This window comes from Thermobia domestica, chromosome 13 (assembly GCF_964235325.1).
Source record: "Thermobia domestica chromosome 13, izTheDome1.hap1.1, whole genome shotgun sequence".
Taxonomy (NCBI): domain Eukaryota; kingdom Metazoa; phylum Arthropoda; class Insecta; order Zygentoma; family Lepismatidae; genus Thermobia; species Thermobia domestica.
Window position 1 is genome coordinate 201,884,946 of NC_137466.1, and position 23,493 is coordinate 201,908,438.

General features: G+C 35.6%; 1 protein-coding gene across 1 annotated transcript in view; it reads right to left on the bottom strand.

Annotated features, from left to right (window-relative positions):
- Positions 1-23,493, bottom strand: part of LOC145668954 (adenylate cyclase type 5) — a gene marked incomplete in the record, with an annotated part of 459,372 nt that overhangs the window by 281,497 nt on the left and 154,382 nt on the right. Inside the window, 1 exon segment of the mRNA XM_081737245.1 lies at positions 10,584-11,426. Coding sequence (XP_081593371.1) covers positions 10,584-11,426 — 843 coding nt within the window.

The following is a 23,493-nucleotide window of genomic DNA, read 5'->3' on the forward strand; positions in this document are numbered from 1 at the left end:
ACAAATTGTGATAAAGTGTATAATGTTGTATAGTGTACCGCTATTAGCTCTTATACGTATAGTTTATTGGATGCCAAGTTATTGTAGCGAGATAGTTTATTATCTGGTGAGTTGAATATTAAAAAAATTGTTATGAGCAGAATTATTGCTTTCCTATTTTAAGGAGAAATTATTATAGTTGAACGATACTTGTAGCTTATCTGGAGAACATATTGAATACAGCATTCAAATTTAATGTAAAGTTTAAATAGCCATACTCATTATTACAAGAACCAGATTAATTTAAAATACATAGATTCCTCATGTTCTTGTTTCCTTGGTCCAATATCCAATGAATTTTAAAAAGGTAATCCAATGACCGTTAGGCTGTTGTTATTTAACTTTCGACTCTGTTATAAAGGAATAATTTTAATTGAAGTAATTTGTTTTTCATTTACCCTAATTATGCATTAGTTGGTAACTTTTAGAAATTAATTTTAGTAGTAGAATCTAAGTTTTTCAACAGTGCTAAATTTCCGATAACACCTGATTAAGTACATAAAAACGGGGGATGTTATAAAGCAAAGGTTCTCTCAACCTAATTCCTATCACAACACCCATTTTATCACATCTTCTTGCCAGCGACCCCCTTATGATTTCTGGTTCATAATAAGCTTGTGTGCGATTTTTAATATACCTACTGCGGAGATCTCACGATATGCATCTATTTCTATAATAGTAAAATCAATTTCTTGTATATAGTGGATCCAGTAATTTCCCTAAAAGCGAATGGATTAAAATCAAATTTGGTCTTCCATTCATATTACAAGTATCGAATTCGATCCGTCATACTGTTTCAAAATGGAGTCCATTCGAAAATATTACAACTTCATAACTCCCTTAATTTTGGATAATATGATTAAAAAAAATAAAGTAATTTCTAATTTTGGTTAAAAACACTTGGACAGTTGTTAAAAAAGTTATTGAGGATTTTAATTTTCGAGAGGCCGCCACTTTGAGTTACCTCATATTGTACATTTTTACATTGTTGTGTATACATATATTCAGTATCACCAAAAAATCAAAAGCAATTTGTTTACATTCCAAATTTAGGAAACAAATAAAATCCCACACCAAAAATCTACCTTTATAGTGGCCCAGCTTGCTGAAAAAAAAAGGTTATTCGTTAAAAAAAAAAAATCCTAAACAAACACAGTCCTTTTTACTATCGCCGATATAATAATTTGTCAATTGTTGATTTATCAACGAACACATCTAGTTTGCGAAATAGTTGTGTTTAATTTATAATGTATTTCAATAAGCAAGTTTTCTTGCATTTGTATTTTTCTGGTATTTCAATATGTAGTTCTCATTAGTTTCATATCGTATAATACCTCTTTCATTTAAATTGATTTTTAACTCTGACAATAACACGTTACTAAATATCGTTTTAAGTACACTACTCGATTTCAAGACGTGTTACCCCAAATTGTTTTCCATAAATGTTGCATATCGGTCAGCGTTATTCTCTAGAACTAGTTCCTGCCAATAGCAATCATCTTAAATTCAATTACTTCAATTTACGATAAAACAGACTGACATATTATAACGTAAGGCCCTCAGTTTGTATATTTATATAACTAAGGCTACTGATTTATCGAAATCCATTTACACATTGCGCCATGATATTACCTTTTTATTATAGCACGAAACCAGTTAAACATTTACAATCTTTAAATATCAACCAGTTAAACATTTGTACATATAGATTTCACGAAATGGATCCTCTGTTATGCATACCTGTTATGTATATTATTTATATTTCGTTGCTATGACAACTAACTCATATCGTCGAATCACTATCATAACAAAATATCATCGCATAACAACCGATTCTTGCATATTCTTCTTCTTCCTTTTTTGAACAGCTTGTGCCTAATTTTAAAGTACATTTTGCCCATAAATACAAATAAAGATGTTAAAAATAGTTAAAAATACAAGTATCGTTGTAGTACAAGTAATAAACAAAATTGTTTTTGGTAGCCTAAAATTATTACCAGTGTGGGGAAAGGAAATCCGAGAGAACACAGCTCAAAAGAGTTCACAGTCATTACAACTTGCATCAACTACCATTTGCTTTCTTTCTCTCTGTTGTTGTACAGAAATTTATATTTCGGTTTCATCAGTCCGTTAATTATCAAAAAATAACAGTTATATTTTCTCGTATGTATTAATGGGAGTTGCACCATCTTAAAAATGAAGGCTAATATTGACGTATTACATGACATTATATTGCAATTTTTATCGCATTTTTTGGCGTCGATTTATTTTTTTAAAATGTTTTTCGAACTTGTTTTGTGCTACCAAACTAAACAATACTTGTGCGAACGGTCTATAGGCAACGATTTCCTACTGATACTTACATTTTTTCATAACTTCGTGACGGTTTAACACCTTTGAGTGACATTTGTTTGTTTGTTTGTTTGTTTGTTTTCTTATGTTGAACTATATATAGCGTGGTCCGGAAATGGGTGTACCCCTAATTGGTGTTTTCTAACAGTTTTAGGTTTTACCCATATTTGTTTGGTAACGTTGCTTGGCATTGTCTGGCAACATTGCTATCCATGTTCATTTGTTTTCTGCTGTTTTCTGCTTGGTAACAGTTATTTGCAGTGAAGTTGGAGTAATCAACAATGTGTGATCAAACTCCATATAGCATTGACATGAATGGTGATCATACCTATATTTATGACTCTTAAGACTTCAAGGTAACTGTGTACAGACATTTTACCACAACTAACACTATACTGTTCAAACTAAAGGTAGGGTACGCCAGTGTTGGGAAGTAACGTAACGCAAGTAACGCGTTACTTATAACGCGTTACTTTTTAAGTAACGTTTCCTAGTAACGCGTTACATTTTTCCCAAAGTAACTGTAACGGTAACGCGTTACTAATTTTTAAGTAACGTACCTAGTTTGCGTTACTTTTTTTGCGTTACATTTCGGATGAGTAACTACAATATATGTATATTTTTTTTCGGAAACAAATGTTTCTTTCCTGTAAGTGAATTTCTCAGAATGAAACAATCGAGCATGAACTACGTATGCCAGTGACCGACAGTCACAGACACACAGAGAAACAGATAAATTCGTAGTGCCACTTGCTGTTTTTTGAAGATGAGGACAGCCTTAGGGAAAATCACGTGTACTGTTTGTAAGCACCTGGAAGATTTTGTCGTAGATTTTGAAAGCTCCAAATCAATACATTCAGTGAGTGAACTAGGAGTGCAATGACACCAGTAGTCTATTTTACTTTGATTGGTGTTGTTTTTATAAAGATGGAGAACGAAAATATTTTGCCGTTCGAACATTTGAAAGAATACTTTTTTCTTAAGAGCTGAGGGTGATGGTGGACAGAATTTAAAAGTAAAGTGTCTGAAGTCCTCCGGCGGAAAATATTTATCAACAACTAGGGTGCAATAATTAACGATTTACAGTAAGGTGTTAATATGAATAAACTGTGTTCTAATGAACAGGTCTACTTTATTACTAGAAAATAGTTTGCTGATGGTATCAATATTGGAGTTCTTTCAGATCAGTTTGCTTATCCTAGAGTCCAGTTGATTATAGAGTAGTGTAATGTTTCCCTATATTCTTTATTTTTAATTTTACAGAACAACATTGTTATTATTATATAATTAGTTTAACAGAATAATAATAAGCAACCATTTTTTCTAACGTATAGGGATGAGCACGAGTCAAGCTAAAACTCGACTCGACTCGAATTCAAGTCGAGTTTCGAGTCAAGTCAAGGGTAATATCCTCGAGTCGAGTTCCGAGCCGATTCAGTTTTTCGCATCGAGTTTCGAGTCCAGTCAAGTTTATAAATGGCTCGTTCGTTTTAAGTCGTCTTGAAATCATGGCCTGATTACACTGGAAAACGAAAGCCGTGAGAAATGTAAGCTAAACAGTAATATGGAATACTTTTAGTGTTGCTCACGAGAAGGGACACGGGTCGCATCTCGTGTCGTCTCGATAGCGAGACCACAAGAGATTTTTTTTAAAATAACAAGCTCAGCTCGGCTCGGCTCAACTGAGAAGATGGCTCGAGCCGGCTCACTTGGGGTGAACCGTCGGCTCGAGCTGGCTTGGTAGGGATGAGCCATTTGATCGGTTCGGCTCAACTGATCCGAGGGCTCTAGCCGAGTCGGTTGGGTGAGCTGTTGGCTCGGCTCACTTCTCGGTTCGGGTCGATAGTGAATGAGCTGTGAGCCGAGCTGCTCGAGTCGTTGACAATTCTAAACTGATATTTGGCCAGTGCCCTCTAACTTTTAACAGTGTTTGGCTCAAGTCCGAATACTCAACCTAGACCCTGAACCCAAATTCAGAAGCTCGTGAACAATGTCCTTGACTCCTAGACTTCACGACTACTGAGGTTGGCAATCAACTAGTTTTTTAGTACTCAAATACAAACCGCCTATCTTTCTTTTTATATGCAGTGTTGATAAAATAATAATAATTAATAAATAAGTTGTAGTAGTAGTAGTGTCATTGATAATAATTATACTATGTAATATACTTGAATAATGTACTCGAAACTACACACCGGATTTGGCTCGAGTCAACTCGAAATTCGACCCCAATTCGAGTCGAGTTGAAGGAAATTTTTCGAGTCGAGTTCTCGGGTCGAGCTCAAAGATGTCTGTTTCTAGTCGAATCGAGTGTCTAAGAAAACTCGCTCGTGTCCATTCCTACGAGTAACACAGTATGTTATTTTATCAATGTTACATTATATGAAAATGTTCATATATCAAGTAAAAATTTGTCCTTTCATTTACATAAAGCGATTCAGAACGTGCAATAATAATAATAATAATAATAATAATAATAATAATAATAATAATAATAATAATAATAATAATAATAATAATAATAATAATAATAATAGCGTTAGTAATAGTAGTACGGAAAATTGAAGTCATAATTTTTTTCATATTTTTTAAGTTTCGGACCTAAAAGTAACGCGTTAGTAACGCGTTACTTTCGAAGTAAAGTAACAGTTACTTTTGGGGGGCAAGTAACGCGTTACTAACGCGTTACATTTTAAGAGAAAGTAAAGTAACTTGTAACGCGTTACATTTTTACAGGTAACTTACCCAACACTGGGGTACGCCCACTTCCGGACCATCCTTATAATATACTTATTACAAACACAGAAGTGTCGAATATGTATATTTCTTTACAAAGTTGGTTAATGAAAAAAGTATAACCGAACGTTTCTAAGGGACCTTTTCCTGTTTCATTCACCTGACAAATATGCATAAAATAGTCGTACAACTACACCGTGCGTCAAAATTACGTGGGAATACAATCCCTGTAAGTTACACCCTACGTCAAGAGAGACACCACACGTCATTTGGGCGAACTAAATTTAGAAAACAACAACATAACTGATAACATATTAAGGATAGCCAAGCCACACCGATGGAGCGTTGCGTATTACTTGCCACGGTGTTATTTGCCACTATTGGAATTTCGTGTTACTTGCCACGGTTACCTTATCGCATATTTATCTATCTATGACAGCGTGTCCATTGCCACGCACCTGCATCTAGATTTCACCTTGAGGGGGTGGAAGTAATTTACCTGTGTTGTTTTTTCTTGGCTTGAAAACTCATTCTAGTTTCTTATAACAGCGAAACACACTTCCTTCCACAATTTCTTCTTTATATTATTTCTTCTTTAATGCTGGGCGTTTCTCTATTTACTCAATTAATTTTTCATAGTTTTTATCACTAATTAAAGACATGCTAGTCACTAATCAAAGAATGTATTAGTTTCCATTGTGAACAGTTCTTTTCACGCGCTACACACGGAACGAACTGTTAGGCCTACAGCTCACTGGCAACATTTTGTCGGGCAACTATCTTGTTGCTCTCGCTAAATTCATTGAGTCTTATGGGAGTCCGCTCACTGAGGCGACGGCGACAGAAAAGTTGCCGAGGTGTCGCCAAGCAGGGCAACAGCAGGACAACAGCTCGGCGACGGAACAGTTGCGCAACATGTAAAAATGCATTGAGTCTTATGGGAGTCCGCTCACTGAGGCGACGGCGACAGAAAAGTTGCCGAGGTACGTCCAAGCAGAGAGAGAGAGAGAGAGAAATAGATGTTTTCTACAAGTTTTTTCACATAACAGTTCGCTTCGTGTGTAGAATATGAAAAACATGTTCGCAATTGAAGCTAATACATGTATGTCTTTAATTAGCGATAAAGACAATGAAAAATTGATGAAATGGAGAAACACCCAGAGTTATATTTAAAAAAAAGTTAGCAAGATTATTCAGATATTAATTGAAAGAAGAAATTGCAGGAGGAAGTGTGTTTCGCTATTGAGAGAAACTGGAATGAACTTCCCAGCCAAAATAATAATAATAATAATAATAATAATAATAATAATAATAATAATAATAATAATAATAATAATAATAATAATAATAATAATAACACAGGTATTTACACAGGAGTCTATTACATTTTGAAATGAAAATTAAATGGAACCTTGGAGTTTTGTTCCACGGTTTTGCCGGGTAGGCTAAAGGAGACGGTATGATGAGAATGAATGAAATGGCAAGATTAAGAAAATGGGCGGAAATGGGAAAACCCATCCACACGGATTTTGTCCACCACAAACCCCACTTAGCGCGAGCTGTGATCGAACCAGAGATCCTATGCACCAGAAGTGAACGCTTTACCACCGAAACCTATTAGATTTTGTATCTGATATCACAGTACAACTAAAAGAACCAATGTCATTAGGTGTCTAATTATTATTAACGCTTATATTACATGTAAATCATTCTAATACACACATAGTACATGCTTACCTTAATATCACTATTAGCCTTTCTTCAGGTGATACAGCTAGTCTGAAATTTGTGTTTATCTTTGTTATTGCTGGTGCTACTAGAGACAACAGTTCCTCAAAGGTAATTACATTTATTCTACAGTAGCTAAAAAACTTCGAGGGTTAATTGCGTAAATCACAATATAGCGTGTAAACGTTTTCCTTCAGCAATCTCTCACTGTATATATAGGATGTATCCAGTATCTCTTTTTTCTTCTTTTCTTCCTTCTTAAATTCAGCATTAGCACACAAACAATAGCAGATTCTTCGAAGTTCATTTCCAATTCCGCCAAATTGTGATATCAAATGCCCGGCAACTTTTCTGTTGCCGTCGCCAGTGAGCGAGGGTACAAAACTGTTTTGTCGCCGTGAAGTTGCTGATTGTAGGCGACAGCGACAAGATAGTTACGCAACTGTTTTGTCGCCAGTGAGCGTTAGGCTTAAAAGCTAAGGTTTGTGCTGAAATGTAACATTAGTTTTGTGATTACCTAGTGTGGATTAATTTCTTGTGAGCGTAATGGAGTTTTCAACTACGTCAAAGGGCAAATCCCTTTTCTGCACGAATGATTTCAGTACGATTTGCAAAGAAAGAACATGGAATCGACAACATGGGTATGCATATATTATATTTTAGTGTGTTTTCTCTTTGTACAGTTCACAGTCTTTCACTTCTTGCATGCCGGCCTTTTTCGACTCCTGGACGTCAGATTGTATTTTATATACATGCTCTGCGAATCGCACTTATAGTTGCAGAATACTTCGATTATTTTAGACAATTAAATGGGCTATTTTAGTATTGTTCGCATTTTCTCGGCTATTTTAAACAAGTTCAAATTTAGTAGCAGAAGAACTTGATATTAATTGTTCGTTTTTTAAAATTATGGCAGTGTCTATTAAGTTGCTTGTTTGATCGTTTTAACTTCTTATTGATGGTTACTAAATGTATTTGATACTTTGACACACTTGATTAAATCCGCCTGTAAGCTTGGCCGAAAGGTATTTTTATCATTGTCGTCATAACCATAGACTTTACAACCAGAGTCCCTTCTCTTTACTTTGCGGGAAGAGGGGGCTCGCTACACTGTAATCAGAAGTGAAATATATTATTAAATAAAAATTAGTACACAACGCACACAAAAATCTGCAAATGGACAATGTAACTCCAGTTGCGAGTTTTTTTCGTGCCTTTATTATTGGTATGCAACCTCCGTAGACTCTTTCTACTGTTATTGCTTTTAAATGTTATGTTTAAATGTAAATTTAAATCTTTAAGTGTAAATTTAAGTCTTTTTAAAGGTCAGTATTTTCGTGCTTCTTATTGTGGTCTCATTTTTCAGCTGTGTGTGAACAGAAAAAAATCTACGTGTCCGGGTTCAGTTAGGACAGTAGGTGAAATTGCTACAGTGCAGCATGACCACACATGCATTCCGGACGTGGCGGCTTGCGAGATACGAAAGAGCCTCACAAATCGCGAGAAGAGAGCACGGGAAAAAGTCCTAACGCCTGTGTGTATGATCTTCCAAGAGGAAATGTCTGTACCGATAAATCAGGGATTGGATCTGGTCACTGCAATTCCTTTGTACAGCAATAGAAAAGGTAATCTGAACAAAACGAGAAGAGAATCTTTGGGTATCAATCAGGGCACACCTACACCAAGCAATATATGTTTTCAGGTGATTTTCTCCTGTTTGAAGATGGCACTTCATTTTTGCAGTATGACAAGTTGGAAGACGGGCAACGAATTCTTTGTTTTGCTACGAGGGTCTCCGAGAAGCACTGTGAAACAGTGAACAGTAGTTTTGCGATGGAACTTTTAAGAGTTTCCCCAAACACTTTGCACAGCTGTACACGGTACATGCAGACATCGGGAGCGTACATGAGACTACGTCAGTTGTACCTGTTCTGTATGCTTTGCTGCCAGATAAAATGGAGGTCACCTACAATCAACTATTCTCTTTTCTTAAAGTTTGGGTTGGAGAGAAGTACCCAAAAGCGTGCAAATTAGATTTTGAAACTGCAGCAATGAATGCACTTCACGCTACATTCCCACAGGCTGAAATATCAGGTTGTAACTTCCACTTCGCCCAGAGCATATAGAGAAAAGTGCAAAGTCTTGGCCTTGTAGACGACTACACTAACAACGAGGAGGTGCGTCGACATATCCGAATGTGTGCTGCATTAGCCCTAATACCCCTAGAGTATATTGATGATAGCTGGCTACTTATTATGGAGGACTGCCCACCTGGGACCAAGGTTGAAGCGTTTAATGATTGTTTTGTCGGACAGTGGCTAGAAAATCCTGCCATTAAAAGAAGTACTTGGAACTGCAGTGCTGAGAGAGACAGAACCAACAACGTAGTGGAAGGATGGAACCACAAATTGAACGCTACAATATCTAAACGTTTGCCGCACATACTTACTTTGGTAAAGGTGCTGAAGGAAGACGCTAAATTTTGTTTCCATGCCTTTATAAGACAGCAAGTGCAAGGTATACCGCAAAAGAGAATGAAAGTATCTTCTATAAAGCTTGACGAGAGAATACAACGAATTCTCGAGAATCTGAGAAGAGGGTGTGATTTTTAAAAAAATGTATCAGAAGTTTGAGTTACGTACAAAAGTTGGAATAGTTGATTAAGAAGAAAAGGGACATGCTGTTGGATTTTGTAAATAATTAATGTTTATAATCATAATCATTATGACGTGCGACGCGCAAGTGACAAGATTCCTATTGGAACCACCTAGAAATATGGATCGAATGTTATGTAAAGATAAATCATTGCGTTTCTTCCATGCTTTCAGACGGCAAAATGAGCGCTCGAATTACTGAAGAATTTCAATTGTTTGTGTAGATTTGCAAGAATACTCCTTTCATCAGAATCTTGTTTTGTTTCTTGTATTTTGTGCGAGTTTTGTGAGTTTTGTGACACGCATAAATGTAACAAGGTTCCTATTTCTTAAATCAGAAATTTGCTTTGTTTCTTGTGTTTCAGATGATTGCCTTGCTTTGAAAATTGCTTGGGAAATTACTCCCACCCCCTCAAGGTCAAATCTAGATGCAGGTGCGTGGCAACGGACACGCTGTCATAGACAGATAAATATGCGATAAGGTAACCGTGGCAAGTAACACGAAATTCCAATAGTGGCAAGTAACACGCAAACCCGATGGAGTCTCCGACTAGACTAAACGGGCAAGAAATACCAATAGAGGGGAGGACTCCCTTCCCCTCCCTTTGACTTCTAGAAGTAGTTGATTGACGTAACACGTCAGAAAAGCGTAGGGCGTTATCGTCAGGGTTAAACAACTCTGCATCTGTTGAAAATGTTTAGTAGACCTATTTTTTTTTGTTCCTAACAGTATGTATAAAAATAAAAATATGTCTATCAGAACAAAATTCAAAATAATATTGAAAAATATTTTTCAGAATTAGATTCTAATTATATTTATCTCTTCCACTTATCTTCGCGACCCACAGATTGAGAAACCCTGTTATAAAGCATTTCTGATCGGATACAGTGGTGTACTCATTTAATAGGTAAAATTCATGTTACAATACACTCACCAGATAGAGTATTATGATCTGGCAGAACAGCAGCAATAGGTTCGGTATGGAAGTAAACTTCCTTAGATTAAAAAAAAGTATTAAAAAACTGTAACGGAACCTTGTTAATTAGGCCAATAAATATGAAGAAGTCACTTACCTGTTTCCAGAGAAAATTGTCACTATGGTTAAGATATGCCGCGAATGAAATTTGAACAGCGGACAGTATGGTCCCTGCCGATAAAGCTTCTTGTAGATGTATAGGTAATAGAGCAAATGTCAGATATATGAAGAACATGGTACACCAAACACCAGCACTAGCAGACGGGGGTTCACACACAAGAATCATTAACACTTCAATTGCGAGAAAGGTTGCTAACACCACATATGAGAAAATTATTAAGTATATTTCGTTCAAGAAGGATCGCGTTAGAAGCACTAACAGAATCACATAGACACCAATACAGATACCTAATGTAATGCTTTTCCCCAAACTAAAAGTTTTGGGTGGGCTAACAGCGTTCAGGACGTTGAGGACAACGCAAATAAGAATAAGAAGTCCTAGCAGGTTCGTCATGTTGCTTTGGTTCATGCGAAGGAAATACCTTTGATATAACATTTCAACTTGTAAATCACGGAAGCGATGTGACCGGAAGAGTCTTCGGATCATTTTTCTTAAATTCCACCAATCAGAGCCACTCCCGCCAGGAGCTAAGATGGACTCCACCTCACAACCCCCTCCTTCACCATCTTCTTCGCCTTCTTCCGTTTCGTCTTCCTCTTTGATGTCGTCGTCTTTGGTCTTGAGGCTGGAGGAAGTTCCATAAATGCCAGAGGAAGAGGTACTGTAATGCTCGATGACCTCCCAGTTGGACTTCCGGGGTTGAGGAGGCTCGATTTTTGGTCGCGGAGAGTCAAAGTCCACGAGAGTTGCTCCATTTTGAGGTCGAGAATGACGTAGACTAGCGCTTCTCCTCTTCAGGCTGACTTTGATTCCAAGCTCCTTAAAGAACAAAGAAAACGGCATGAATTAGTAACACATTCAAATATTTAGCTTTCTACTTAGATTTAAAAAGACTAATGATTCATCATTAAAAGTGAACAGAAAATAATCACAAGAGTAGCAATGGTTGTAGAAATACTAGGAAAGAATGTGGTAAACATGAAGAAATGATGAAAAAACTTAGAAAATATCAAATGTCAGATATCCAAATGATTTGATATACAAAGTAACTGGAATTTATCCCTTACTTGAAAACCATAATATATTCGTAGACAGTTTTAATATTTACTCACTAGAATAAAAGACGTAATTACTGCCGATCTGGTATTCCTCTAAAAAATGGTTTAAAAGAGATTCGCGTAATACCTCTTACCTATGAAAATGTTGCTGAAGATGATGACACAAAATTACTGTTCTTATATGCGCAAGTTGAATTTTTGACAAACTTAATTTAGTTCGCATAGTTGATAGTGCTACACACGGGTGCAGAGATTGCCTAGGTCAATGAAAACTTGTCCCATGACCCACTGACCCACCACTCACCGTGACTCATGACCCACTGGACCCACGACTCACTATGGCCCACTTTGATGCACTACCCACCATGGTATTTACGATCTGACTTTTACGATATAAAATGGTGAAGTGTTAATCATGGACCTTGGGCCATATTACGAGGAATTTCAATTTAATTATCATATATAATTATTTCCTTGTTGAATTACAGACACTTTTCAGAGGAAAATAGGATGGAATTTGAAAGTTTCAAACCAATGTAAAGGCCAACGTAAAGAAAGAAAGAAATAAAGTAAAACAGTGTAATATTCGACTGTCTCGGATGCCAAGTAGTAAGTCCTATTGCTATTATTACAATTACAAATATCAATATTCAAAAGTGCCTGAAGTTCTTTTTTTACTTAGAAATACTCATCTCAGGTAAGTAAACAGAAATAAATGAAAAAGGAAGAAAAATTGAGGCATTTGAAAGTAAAATGTAGATAAATTCACTAGTGTTCAGAAGATGCTGTCTACAATGCACTGAGCAGAGTGAGTCGGTGGGTCAGAGTGGATCACGGTTGGTGGTGGATCGCGGTGGGTCACGTCCTGTTGACCCACAGCCCACTGACCTACTCACAAATCTTGAACTAATTGATTCACAACCCGCTGACCGACTTCATCTCTGCGCGGGTATCTTTGGCGGGGGACATGTTCCACCCAAATAACTTGTGTAGAAGATTACCTATGTCAACGCTGAATATGCTTACATAGAAGAAGTACCGCGTTAACTACCGTATGAGACACGCTTTATTTCTTGTAATGATTATTGAAGAAAAAATATATTTTCACAGCATACTACTATATTTGAAAATATTGCAATAGTGATATTTTCAGTAGGCAATAATGTTATTTGAGAAGATATACTGGCGTTTACTGAGTCACTGAACAGTGCATAAATGGGATGCTATTGCAAACTATCAGAAAGCGAAGGAAAATACCAAATAGGACAGAATCCAGAAATCTTATGGAAGTTAAATGTAGCAAAATCTTTGAATAGATGTATAAGATGCACTTTTCTTCTTATTTCTTTCCTTTATTTATTTATTTATTTATTTATTTTCACTTATATTCAGAGAAGAGGAAACACGTATTATACACTGGCAAATACCACACATATGAAGAACAAATTAATGGTTAGAAAGGAGTTACTGTAGCCCCATATTTTTTAAAACTTTTTTTGGGTTTAAAATGTAGATTTCGATTAGCTGTGTTCAATGGCACCACTTTTTGATTTCTGGAAGCGAGGGTCAAAAATAAAAAGTGGAACAATTTGGGCAATGTGGACCAGTAACCGATTGGGACGAAATGAGTGTCATTCGATTCGTATTTACACGTACATGAATAATTGATATGCGATTTTGCCGAAAATTTTATTTTGACCCCGATAATTAACGAAAATCTGTAATTTTGGACCTTGGATTTTCGTTAATTTTCGTGGTCAAAATTGGTTTTCGGGAAAATGGCATATCAATTATTCATGTACATGTAAACACGAATCGAATGACACCCATTTCGTGCCAGTCGGTCACTGGGCCCCATTGTCCAAATGGTCCCACTTTTTATTTTTGACCCCTAATTTGACTTTGAAGCGGTCGGTTCTAGAAATCAAAAGTGGTGCCATTGGATACATCTCATCGAAATGTACATTTTAAACCGAAGAAGGTTGAAAAATATGGAGCCACGGTAACTCCTTTTTAACCCTAATTAATGAAATGAAATCTTAAGTTTAACGTCCCACGGTTATGCCGGTTAGGCTAAAGGAGACGGTGATAATGAGAAATGAGTGAAATGGTGGAATGAAGAAAGTGGGAGGAAACGGGAGAACCCCGAGAAAACGCACGAGCAAGGTGTTTGTCCACCACAAAGTCCACACGGCGCGATCTGGAATCGAACCAGGGACCCTAAGCACCGGAGGTGAACGTTCTACCACTGAGCCACCGCGCCCCCAACTCTAATTAATATTGTCTCTTGTACAGTAACATATGTAGTACCTATTATGTTCCTAGATCAAGGTTGACACATGTTAAGAATTTAAAAAGTATATTTACCTCCCTAATCTTACAACTTCATTCTTTCTTCTTTAAGTAGATGCAAGGACGCCGATCCCGGGGCGCCGAGGGGGTCCGGACCCCGCCCAAAGCTCATCTGGGCCCCCTTACTGTATTGGTAAATTTACAATATTTGGCATAATTTGAATGCAATTTGTTTTAAAATCCTCATATATACTTTCTGCATCTGAATGCCCCCCCCCCAAATTTACAGAGAAATCGGCGCCCTTGATTTGATAACATTATAAACTATGCAAAACTATTTTTTTTTTTTTTTATGTAACCCTAACATGTACTAACAACGGAACATGGAGTAGCACGTAACAACAGCGTTGCTACTTGGCAGCGTGGTCAGATTTACTTGATCTTTTTCTCCTGTGTCTATTTCAGTGGCGGATCTAGTATAGGGTCGGGGAACCTAGCCCCCCAGTTTTTTGAGTGACAAAAGTAATTTAAGCTGTTATTTATAAATATATTTTAAAATTTATAGTAAACTCATGATATATTTATCATAGTGGGTTCTCGCTGCCCCCCTAGTTTTTACCTTCTAGATCTACCTGTGGTCTATTTACTTATTCTACCTCATATATGCACTTTTAATTTTGACTATTTTATCTTATAGTTTGAAACCAACAATTGTTTTACCACTAGAAGTACCCAACAGTCATTTTGACTGCCTTCTAGAAATTTACTTGTGATAAGTTCAATTGTTTCAGAGGGAGTGCTCTTTTTCCTTGACTTTTCACATTTTTCGATAAGGACTTTTAAAATTCTTTAGAATTTTATTGTTTGCTTCGTATGTGACGCTAGTGTTAGTTATATTCAGGAATAAAAGCGAGGGGGAACGTGGTAGGATGCCGTTACCCTACTTCCAATATATATATATATAGAGGTTCAGGGCCGGATCCAGGATTTGTGAGAGGGTGTGCCAATAACTATCAAAATAATCAATCACACTGAAACTTTTCAAAGTGACATGCGATGATATTGTTCATCCCTGACAACGCTGATACATAGAAGGGGGGGGGGGGCGGTAGTAATTTAAAGAGGGTCGCAAGTAATATGCAGGAAAAAATGTTCTCTCCTCCTGCCTTCTGTTTCCTTCCCCTATTAGACAAATGCTATATTGTTTTGCTTGGTGAATCCTTCTCCTTCAACGTTAAGAAAATTGACTTAAACTAATGCTTTTGCAAAACTCTGCTTTCTCTTAAGAAACAAACGGAAAATTAATGGCAAGAAGTTTGTAGCTTCTCCTTTTAGATAGTGTATATTTACAACAAGAGGGGCGTGCCCTGTATATATATATATATATATATATATATATATATATATATATATATATATATATATATATATATATATATATATGGCGTCTCTCCACTTCCTAAAAAAAATTTCAATGGACAGATTGACACCGGAACGCCGTGATGTCATCCGTCCCACTACCTTTTCAGATTCACTTTTACCCCTGGTTATACCTAGAAGTACTAACACGGGAGGATCCCACAAGTTGTTGCTAAAATTTGATTGTCACATAGCACATCTGATAGAGCATCATGAGAAATGAACTTGAGCAAAATTTAAGGTGCTATGGACCAGAAGGATAGGAGCTAGGGGGCTTCAAAATTTGAATATCCAAAGAATTATATCATGGAATTATGTACGTTTAAAGTAAATATCTTGAAAACCGTTAAAGCAATCAAAACAAAAGTTGCACAATATAATGAGAAAAAATGACTTATCAAAAAATATAAAAATTGTTGCCATAGGTGGAGCAGTGTTGCCAACTCAGCATAAAAATATTTTATTATAAATAGCACCATACACAAGTGTGCACAGATTTAAAATGCACGATTGTCACTAAACATCCACTGGCCACGACGCACGAGACATTGTGATAACTCGGGCGTGTAAAAGAACAGATAACGAACTGGAAAAGCAATGTGGCTGACGTCGCTCTGGTGTACGAACATCTGGTCTACTCTGATCTGCTCTAATCTACTGCAATATTTCCATAAACGATTAAAGAAAGCACTTAATTCAGTTCCAAATAACTGTAGAATATATACTGTGCATGTTAATAAGTCAGAGAGAAACACTAAGAAGCTTCGTCGCTTACTGAAATGTTCTTACCACAAAGCAATGTTTTAAATATATATATGAAAAAAACGATTTTGTTAATATGGGAAATATATTTTGTTTTGTCACAATTTATTTTGATGTCCAAAAGAATAATAATAATAATAATGTAGAACACTTCTACATATATTCATTATTTTGCGTCTTCGAAATCACTATATTCTTCTATATATATAATAGAGAGACAGAGAAGGCTGGCTGTGTTAGTGCAGGAGGTAGGAAAAAATCGCTGTTGTATTTTGCTGCCTTTCTTGAACAAAACACGGGGCGAAAATTGTCACCTTTCGAAGCGCCTAGCAATGTCACTGGCTTGAGAAATCTTTTTTCTTTGTGAGTTCCCGAACACGTGTCCAATTATCTGCAGCAAACCTTCGACCGTTGCCTTCCGTTTATTTGGCAGCACGTCAGGTAAAAAAGCTTGTTAACAGCTTGGATTTTTTATTTTATTTTTTAAAAAAGAGAAACGATTGTAGATGGCACTCCCTTCGATGTATTCTGTTATTTTTTTCTTTCTTACGCTCTGGCCTTTGTCTGAACTTCACGTGCACGTTGTTTTCAAGGATAATGTTTTCACAAAAATATATTCCTTTATGTAATAAATGATTGATATTTCATTTTGTAAATTTTTAAGATTACAAGTTGGAAATAATTGTTCAAAAATTGAAATACTCGCCAATTACTTCTCAATCCCTTTAGACAAGATATACAAGATTTGTATCGGGCTTCATGACATGTTCCTATTAAGAGGCCTAATAACTGCGAAATTAAAATACCGCTAATTTTACAGTAATTATGTGATATCTCCAAATAGATAAAATATAATCGAAATGTGGAACAAGAGCGCGCTAGATAATATTAATTTGCATGAGGTACCGTAATCACAAGTCACTTTGTAGCTTTCCGTTTTCAGCCATTTAGAAACGCAATAATAAATGCCGATTTTCTAAATGTCTGAAAAGCGTAAAGCAGGTAAGTGAGTCGTGATAACGGTATCACATGTAAAATAATATTGTCTAGGGCACTCTTGTTCCACTTCTCGATTATCATTTATTAATTTGAAAATATCACATAATTACTGTAAAATTAGCGGTATTATAATTTCGCTGTGATGGGGCGGGCCTCTTAAGTGTAGGAAAAGAAAAGAAAAAAGGGGTCACCACAGTGTCGTCATTTGGGGAGGGCAGGGGAATAGTTGCCTCTTCTGAGTTTTGGTGTGCTTTTTTCTAACAAATTTTGTACTAATATACCTAGGTACTAATCAGGCCCGTATCCAGAGGGGGTCTAGGGGAGGCGGCCCCCCCTAAATTTTCGCTGGCCCCCTAAAAGTTTTACAGTAAGCTTGCAAAAGAACTATAATATGGTGATGAACTATCATATAGTTGGATCGGGCCCCCCTAACTTCAGTCGCCCCCCCTAAGTTTTTGGGCTGGCTACGGGCCTGGTACTAATAAAAAAAACGTGAAATTCTTATGTTGTTAGAAAATCTTGGCCCCTTGGCAAGAAATGAAATGTCGCTACTGAACCACCCTTATTAGGAAACTTCGTTTTTTAATATTTGCATGTCTTTTTAACCTAACGTGATATCGATATGTTGTCTTAACTAGATATCCATTAAAGCTAGTTTGGAACTGAAAGAGGAAAATTTTACAATGCATATTGCAATGATTTATAGGTAGAGTCAATAATGGACCGAGAATTTTATCCCTTCACCAATTTTATTATAAAATTAAGTCTTTTGTGTTTACAAAAGTTCTAACAATAAAATGTCTTTATAATGACCAGGGTTTGTAGGTTATAATGTTCTGTACGGGTAACCCCTTAGCTTCATAACAGTCTCCAGGGTTCTCAAGGATTTGGTTCTAGGAAACCTCTGCTCATAGAAGCCCTCACGAAGTATGGAAGGTTATCCCCTTAGCTTCATAGCAGCCTCCAGGGTTTAGTTATGGGTAGGTTGACCCCTTCCCTTCATAGCATCCTCCAGGATTCAGGATAGGTTACGATCAGTTGGTCGACTGATGCCAGGTCACTCGGTGGTTGGGCTTTTATCTGTCCTCTTCGGGTCCTTTCGTGAGGTCCGTCTTCTTTCGGCTTTCCTCGGTGTCTTTCGTGTCGGTTTCTCGTCTGCTACACTGTTTACAATCAATAATACGTGTTGATATGTGGCTTTGTCATGATGTGGGGATCCTTGCAATATAATGTATGTTCGCGAGCTTAGTACATATTTCTACCGTCACTACATATGACTGCATATCTCATAGAATTATAACCTTTAACCCTTTTTAAAACTTCGTTCATGAAAACCATTTCCTGGAAGGAAGAACTGCGAGTTCTTACGCATTTGTCCAAAGCTTATATCTATATCTATCTATCTATATATATCTATATCTATATCTATATATCTATATCTATATCTACCTATCTATCTATCTATCTATCTATCTATCTATCTATCTATCTATATATATATATATATATATATATATATATATATATATATATATATATATATATATATATATATATATATATATATAGAGAGAGAGAGAGAGAGAGAGAGAAAATTTGTACTGTCATAGCTTCCAGGGAATTGCCGAGGAGATATGTTTACTGTTTCCAGATATATATAAGCTGGTTTCTACAACGAAAAAAGCATTTCTAAAAGGCCATTCCCGTATGAAATTGCTCAAAGATATGCTCCCTAGAATGCTCTAGGCCAGCCATTTGCACAGCCGGCTTCGGACCAGTCTCGGTCTACTGATCCTTCGATCCCGACCGCCTGAACCCTAATTAAAAATATACTTCTTATATAATCTTAAACTGAATTGAAAATATATCGTGGATAACAGATGTCCACTTTTGGAAAATGTCATCCGCGTTGGAACATCGAGCGTGCCACGGAACATTGAGAAACTAGTTCGTAATATGAAGAATCAAATTCCCCGCTAAAATGATGAATAAATAGATTTTTCTGCCTTTCTTTACTAAATAAATATTTTGGTTACAGTTTTAACAGTTTTTTTGTGTTCCTATGATGTTAGTGTACGATGAGCAAGTTTCTCAATTTTGGCTATCCAGTTCTTGTGAAAATGTTATACATTCTCTCGTACAGCCCTTGACGTCAGTAACTCTGTAATTCACTCACCCCTTGTTCCAACTTCCATATACCTGTTCTAGGCCTAGGAACCAACATTAACGTGGTGGGAAACATGGATAAACATTACCGTATACTTCAGGAAACGTGTGTATTGTCTGAAAGAAGTAAATTCCAATCTTTTGTAATGTAGCTCAGTTTCTTCGTCTGTTTGTTTGTGGTTATACATTTTAAATCTTTGCAATCACTCCGTAAACTAATTTTTTACATTATATGATTTTCTAATGTCACTTGACCTTTTTTCTATGTTTACTGGTAAATCTTGTAGTCATTGTTCAGCAAGTTTTACTGAGCGGATTGTCCAATATAGGTGGAAGTTTTCCAAGTTATTTTCTTCATACACTCCAAATTACCCTCTTTCCTGAAGGACTAGCTCAGGAGAGTAATGCTCTCGGAAGTAGAAACAAGAAACACAGTTCTGATTGGTTGGCGTTATCCACTCCTTGCCACGTTGCATTAAAATAGCAGAAATCAAACGCTTGCTGCTGTCGGTCTTCGTGGCCGAGTGGGTTGGCCCTCCCCGCTGGTCTGGTGGCTAGCACGTGTGCCTTTGGTACACGGGGTCCCGGGTTCGATTCCCGGTGGGAGAGCCTTTGTGATTTTAACTGTCCTCGATGTTTCTGTGTTCGTGTCCCTGTCGTTCTAGGTAATTGGAAAGAAGTCAAGTTAACAAGTATAGCAAGTAAAATTGAGTAATAAGTAGTTCAAGTAAGTTACTGAGACACATTCGGTGAGTCAGTTAACTTTTTCTTTTAAAAAAGTGGGCTAGCGCTATATGCTAGTAACAAGAGTCTTTTTGGCGTGAGTTCAAACCCGGCCCGAGGAAAGTTTTTTACATTTTTTTTTACATTTTTTATAACACTTATTAAATTAAAATAATGTGAAAATAATAGTAAAAAATGTGATTTATTTACTTTTGTCCAGTTAAGTAGTAGTAGTAGTATTATTCCCCTTGTACTCCATGATATAAATTTTGTGACCAACTTAAAACAACTGGCTAGGATAGCGCGTAAAACAGCTGGCTAGAGTAGCGCGCGGGAAAACGTACTTCCGGGAGTATTACTCTCCCGAGCGGGTCGTTTTCCTGAAGACTGGCCTTTCTCTATTTCAATTTTAAATCGTATCACTAAAGTTCCAACCCGAAAGAAATAACTTCTCATTAACATTTTGCATGCTGGATACTCAGTTGAACGGATACCAATGTATCCAGCAAGCAGTCAAAGTCTACATTTGAGGCAGAATGAAAAATTAACTTATATTTATCAAAGTTAACTTCAATCAGTTCTCAAAGCGAATAACACAATGGGAAGAATGTAGTTTACAAATCTCTACGATACTGGAACTGTTTCCATCAGTAACAATGCATTTTTTTTTCAGGGGTAGGGATACGCACGAGATACGATTTGTGGCTGTCTCGTCTCGAAAATGTGCTGTAAAAGTGATGTCTCGCAGCGAAAAATGTATATTTCTCTATTGGAAGAGCCGTGTCTCGACTCGAATTTTGTCAGGAAAATCCTGTCTCGACTCGTCTCGTGCGCATCCCTATCCAGGGGGCAACTCGAGAAGAATTTAAGCGAAAGACAGAGCTGCAAACATTTTGGACTAAAATACGTATGTATGACATGTAAATCAAATGATTCAAGAAATAATGAATCAAGAATTTCCGATTTATCAGAAAATGATATCTCATCGTAAAAATATTCTTCATTTAACAACTTGCGATATGAAAAAAAAATGTATTTTTTTTTTTATATATGTGTGCTAAGCGACCTAAAAGAAAGAAAACAAAATATTGAAAAATACGTAGTTATTTATTGCAACTCGAAGAAATTCATTAAGTATGCGAATTAATTTAGTGAAATTGTTATATTAACACAAATATAGATGCCGCCTTATGTATTACTTTACATACATATTCAACGTGTTAACTTACGTTGGCAGATGCAATAAGCTTGCTCAATAAGAAAGTAAAATATAATTAATTTAAAATTGAGCTACATTTTTATCTCTACTGCACATTTTTAGCAATTTTAGTGTATAATTACATGTATATTCGGACGTTTTTAGTACATATTAATCTGAAGTCCAGATGTTATAATAATATTGTTTTGCATAAAAATGTCAGCTAATGCCTTACACACTCGTACTTTATGAACTTTTCGTTTGTAATATATATTTTTGAACGAAATGAAATACCCAATTTCTTTTTTATATAAGCTTTTCGCATTAAGTTAAAAAATCATTTTAAAAGTCTCCAGAACCACGGGCGCCTATGTTGTGGTTTCCAACGGGGGGCAAATATAAGCGACATTTTAAATATAGTTTCAAATTTTGCGGTATCTATTCTAAAAATTCTATTGGATTTTCGATCTTCCGAAGTACAATTTCCTCTAGGGGGGTGAGCGCCCCACCTTGCCCCCCTGATGGGCGCCATTGTCCAGAACCATCATTTCTTTTATTTATAAAAACGGATGAAATCATTTTTTAAGTGTCCAGGATTATCATTTCTCTCATTTAATAAAAACGGATGAAATCATTTTAAAAGTATCCAGGACTATCATTTCTCTCATTTAATAAAAACGGATAAAATCATTTTAAAAGTATCCAGGACTATCATTTCTCTCATTTAATAAAAACGGATGAAATCAGTTTAAAAGTGTCCAAGACTATCATTTCTTTCATTTAATAAAAACGGATGAAATCATTTTAAAAGTGTCCAGAACTATCATTTCTCTCATTTACTAAAAACGGATGAAATCATTTTAAAAGTGTCCAAGACTATCATTTCTTTCATTTAATAAAAACGGATGAAATCACTGTAAAAGTATCCAGGACTATCATTTCTCTCATTTAATAAAAACGGATGAAATCAGTTTAAAAGTGTCCAAGACTATTATTTCTTTCATTTAATAAAAACGGATGAAATCATTTTAAAAGTGTCCAAGACTATCATTTCTTTCATTTAATAAAAACGGATGAAATCAGTTTAAAAGTGTCCAAGACTATCATTTCTTTCATTTAATAAAAACGGATGAAATCATTTTAAAAGTATCCAGGACTATCATTTCTCTCATTTAATAAAAACGGATGAAATCAGTTTAAAAGTGTCCAAGACTATCATTTCTTTCATTTAATAAAAACGGATGAAATCATTTTAAAAGTGTCCAGAACTATCATTTCTCTCATTTACTAAAAACGGATGAAATCATTTTAAAAGTGTCCAAGACTATCATTTCTTTCATTTAATAAAAACGGATGAAATCATTGTAAAAGTATCCAGGACTATCATTTCTCTCATTTAATAAAAACGGATGAAATCATTTTAAAAGTGTCCAAGACTATCATTTCTTTCATTTAATAAAAACGGATGAAATCATTGTAAAAGTATCCAGGACTATCATTTCTCTCATTTAATAAAAACGGATGAAATCAGTTTAAAAGTGTCCAAGACTATCATTTCTTTCATTTAATAAAAACGGATGAAATCATTTTAAAAGTGTCCAAGACTATCATTTCTTTCATTTAATAAAAACGGATGAAATCATTGTAAAAGTGTCCAGAACTATCATTTCTTTCATTTAATAAAAACGGATGAAATCATTTTAAGAGTGTCCAGGACTATCATTTCTTTCATTTATTAAACAAGTGATAGATTAAAGAAATTATATTTATTTATGTTTTAACTACTTTTTCTCTCTAGGTTTAGCGGAATATAATGTTAAAAATGACAAAATATAGAATTAATTAATTGCTTAATTAATTGACATTTAAAAGGAAAATTTTAATCGATTTTCCCACCTCTATTGATTTGTTACATCATTTATTTATTAAAAAAAAGACTACTAAAGAAAATAATAATTACCTTAAACAATAGAAAGTAATTAAAGTAAAATAAGAAATGTTAAATAAATATGTTTTTTTTTTTTATGGATATCCCTTTCTATCTTTAGTATGACAAAACTAAAGCTAAAGTAAGGCACTACATTGCAGGCCCTTTTTTTTTTTTTTTTTTTTTGCAAAAATCATCAAATAATGCCTTAAAAGCCTGTGCTCGATTACCGGCTTTTCAATTTTAAGGAGTGTAGTTTACCAAAACTCCTTTGTATATTTACTAGTCCGTCCGTTCCGGAGATACAAAATCTCTAGAACTAACTCGATGAATCACCATCAG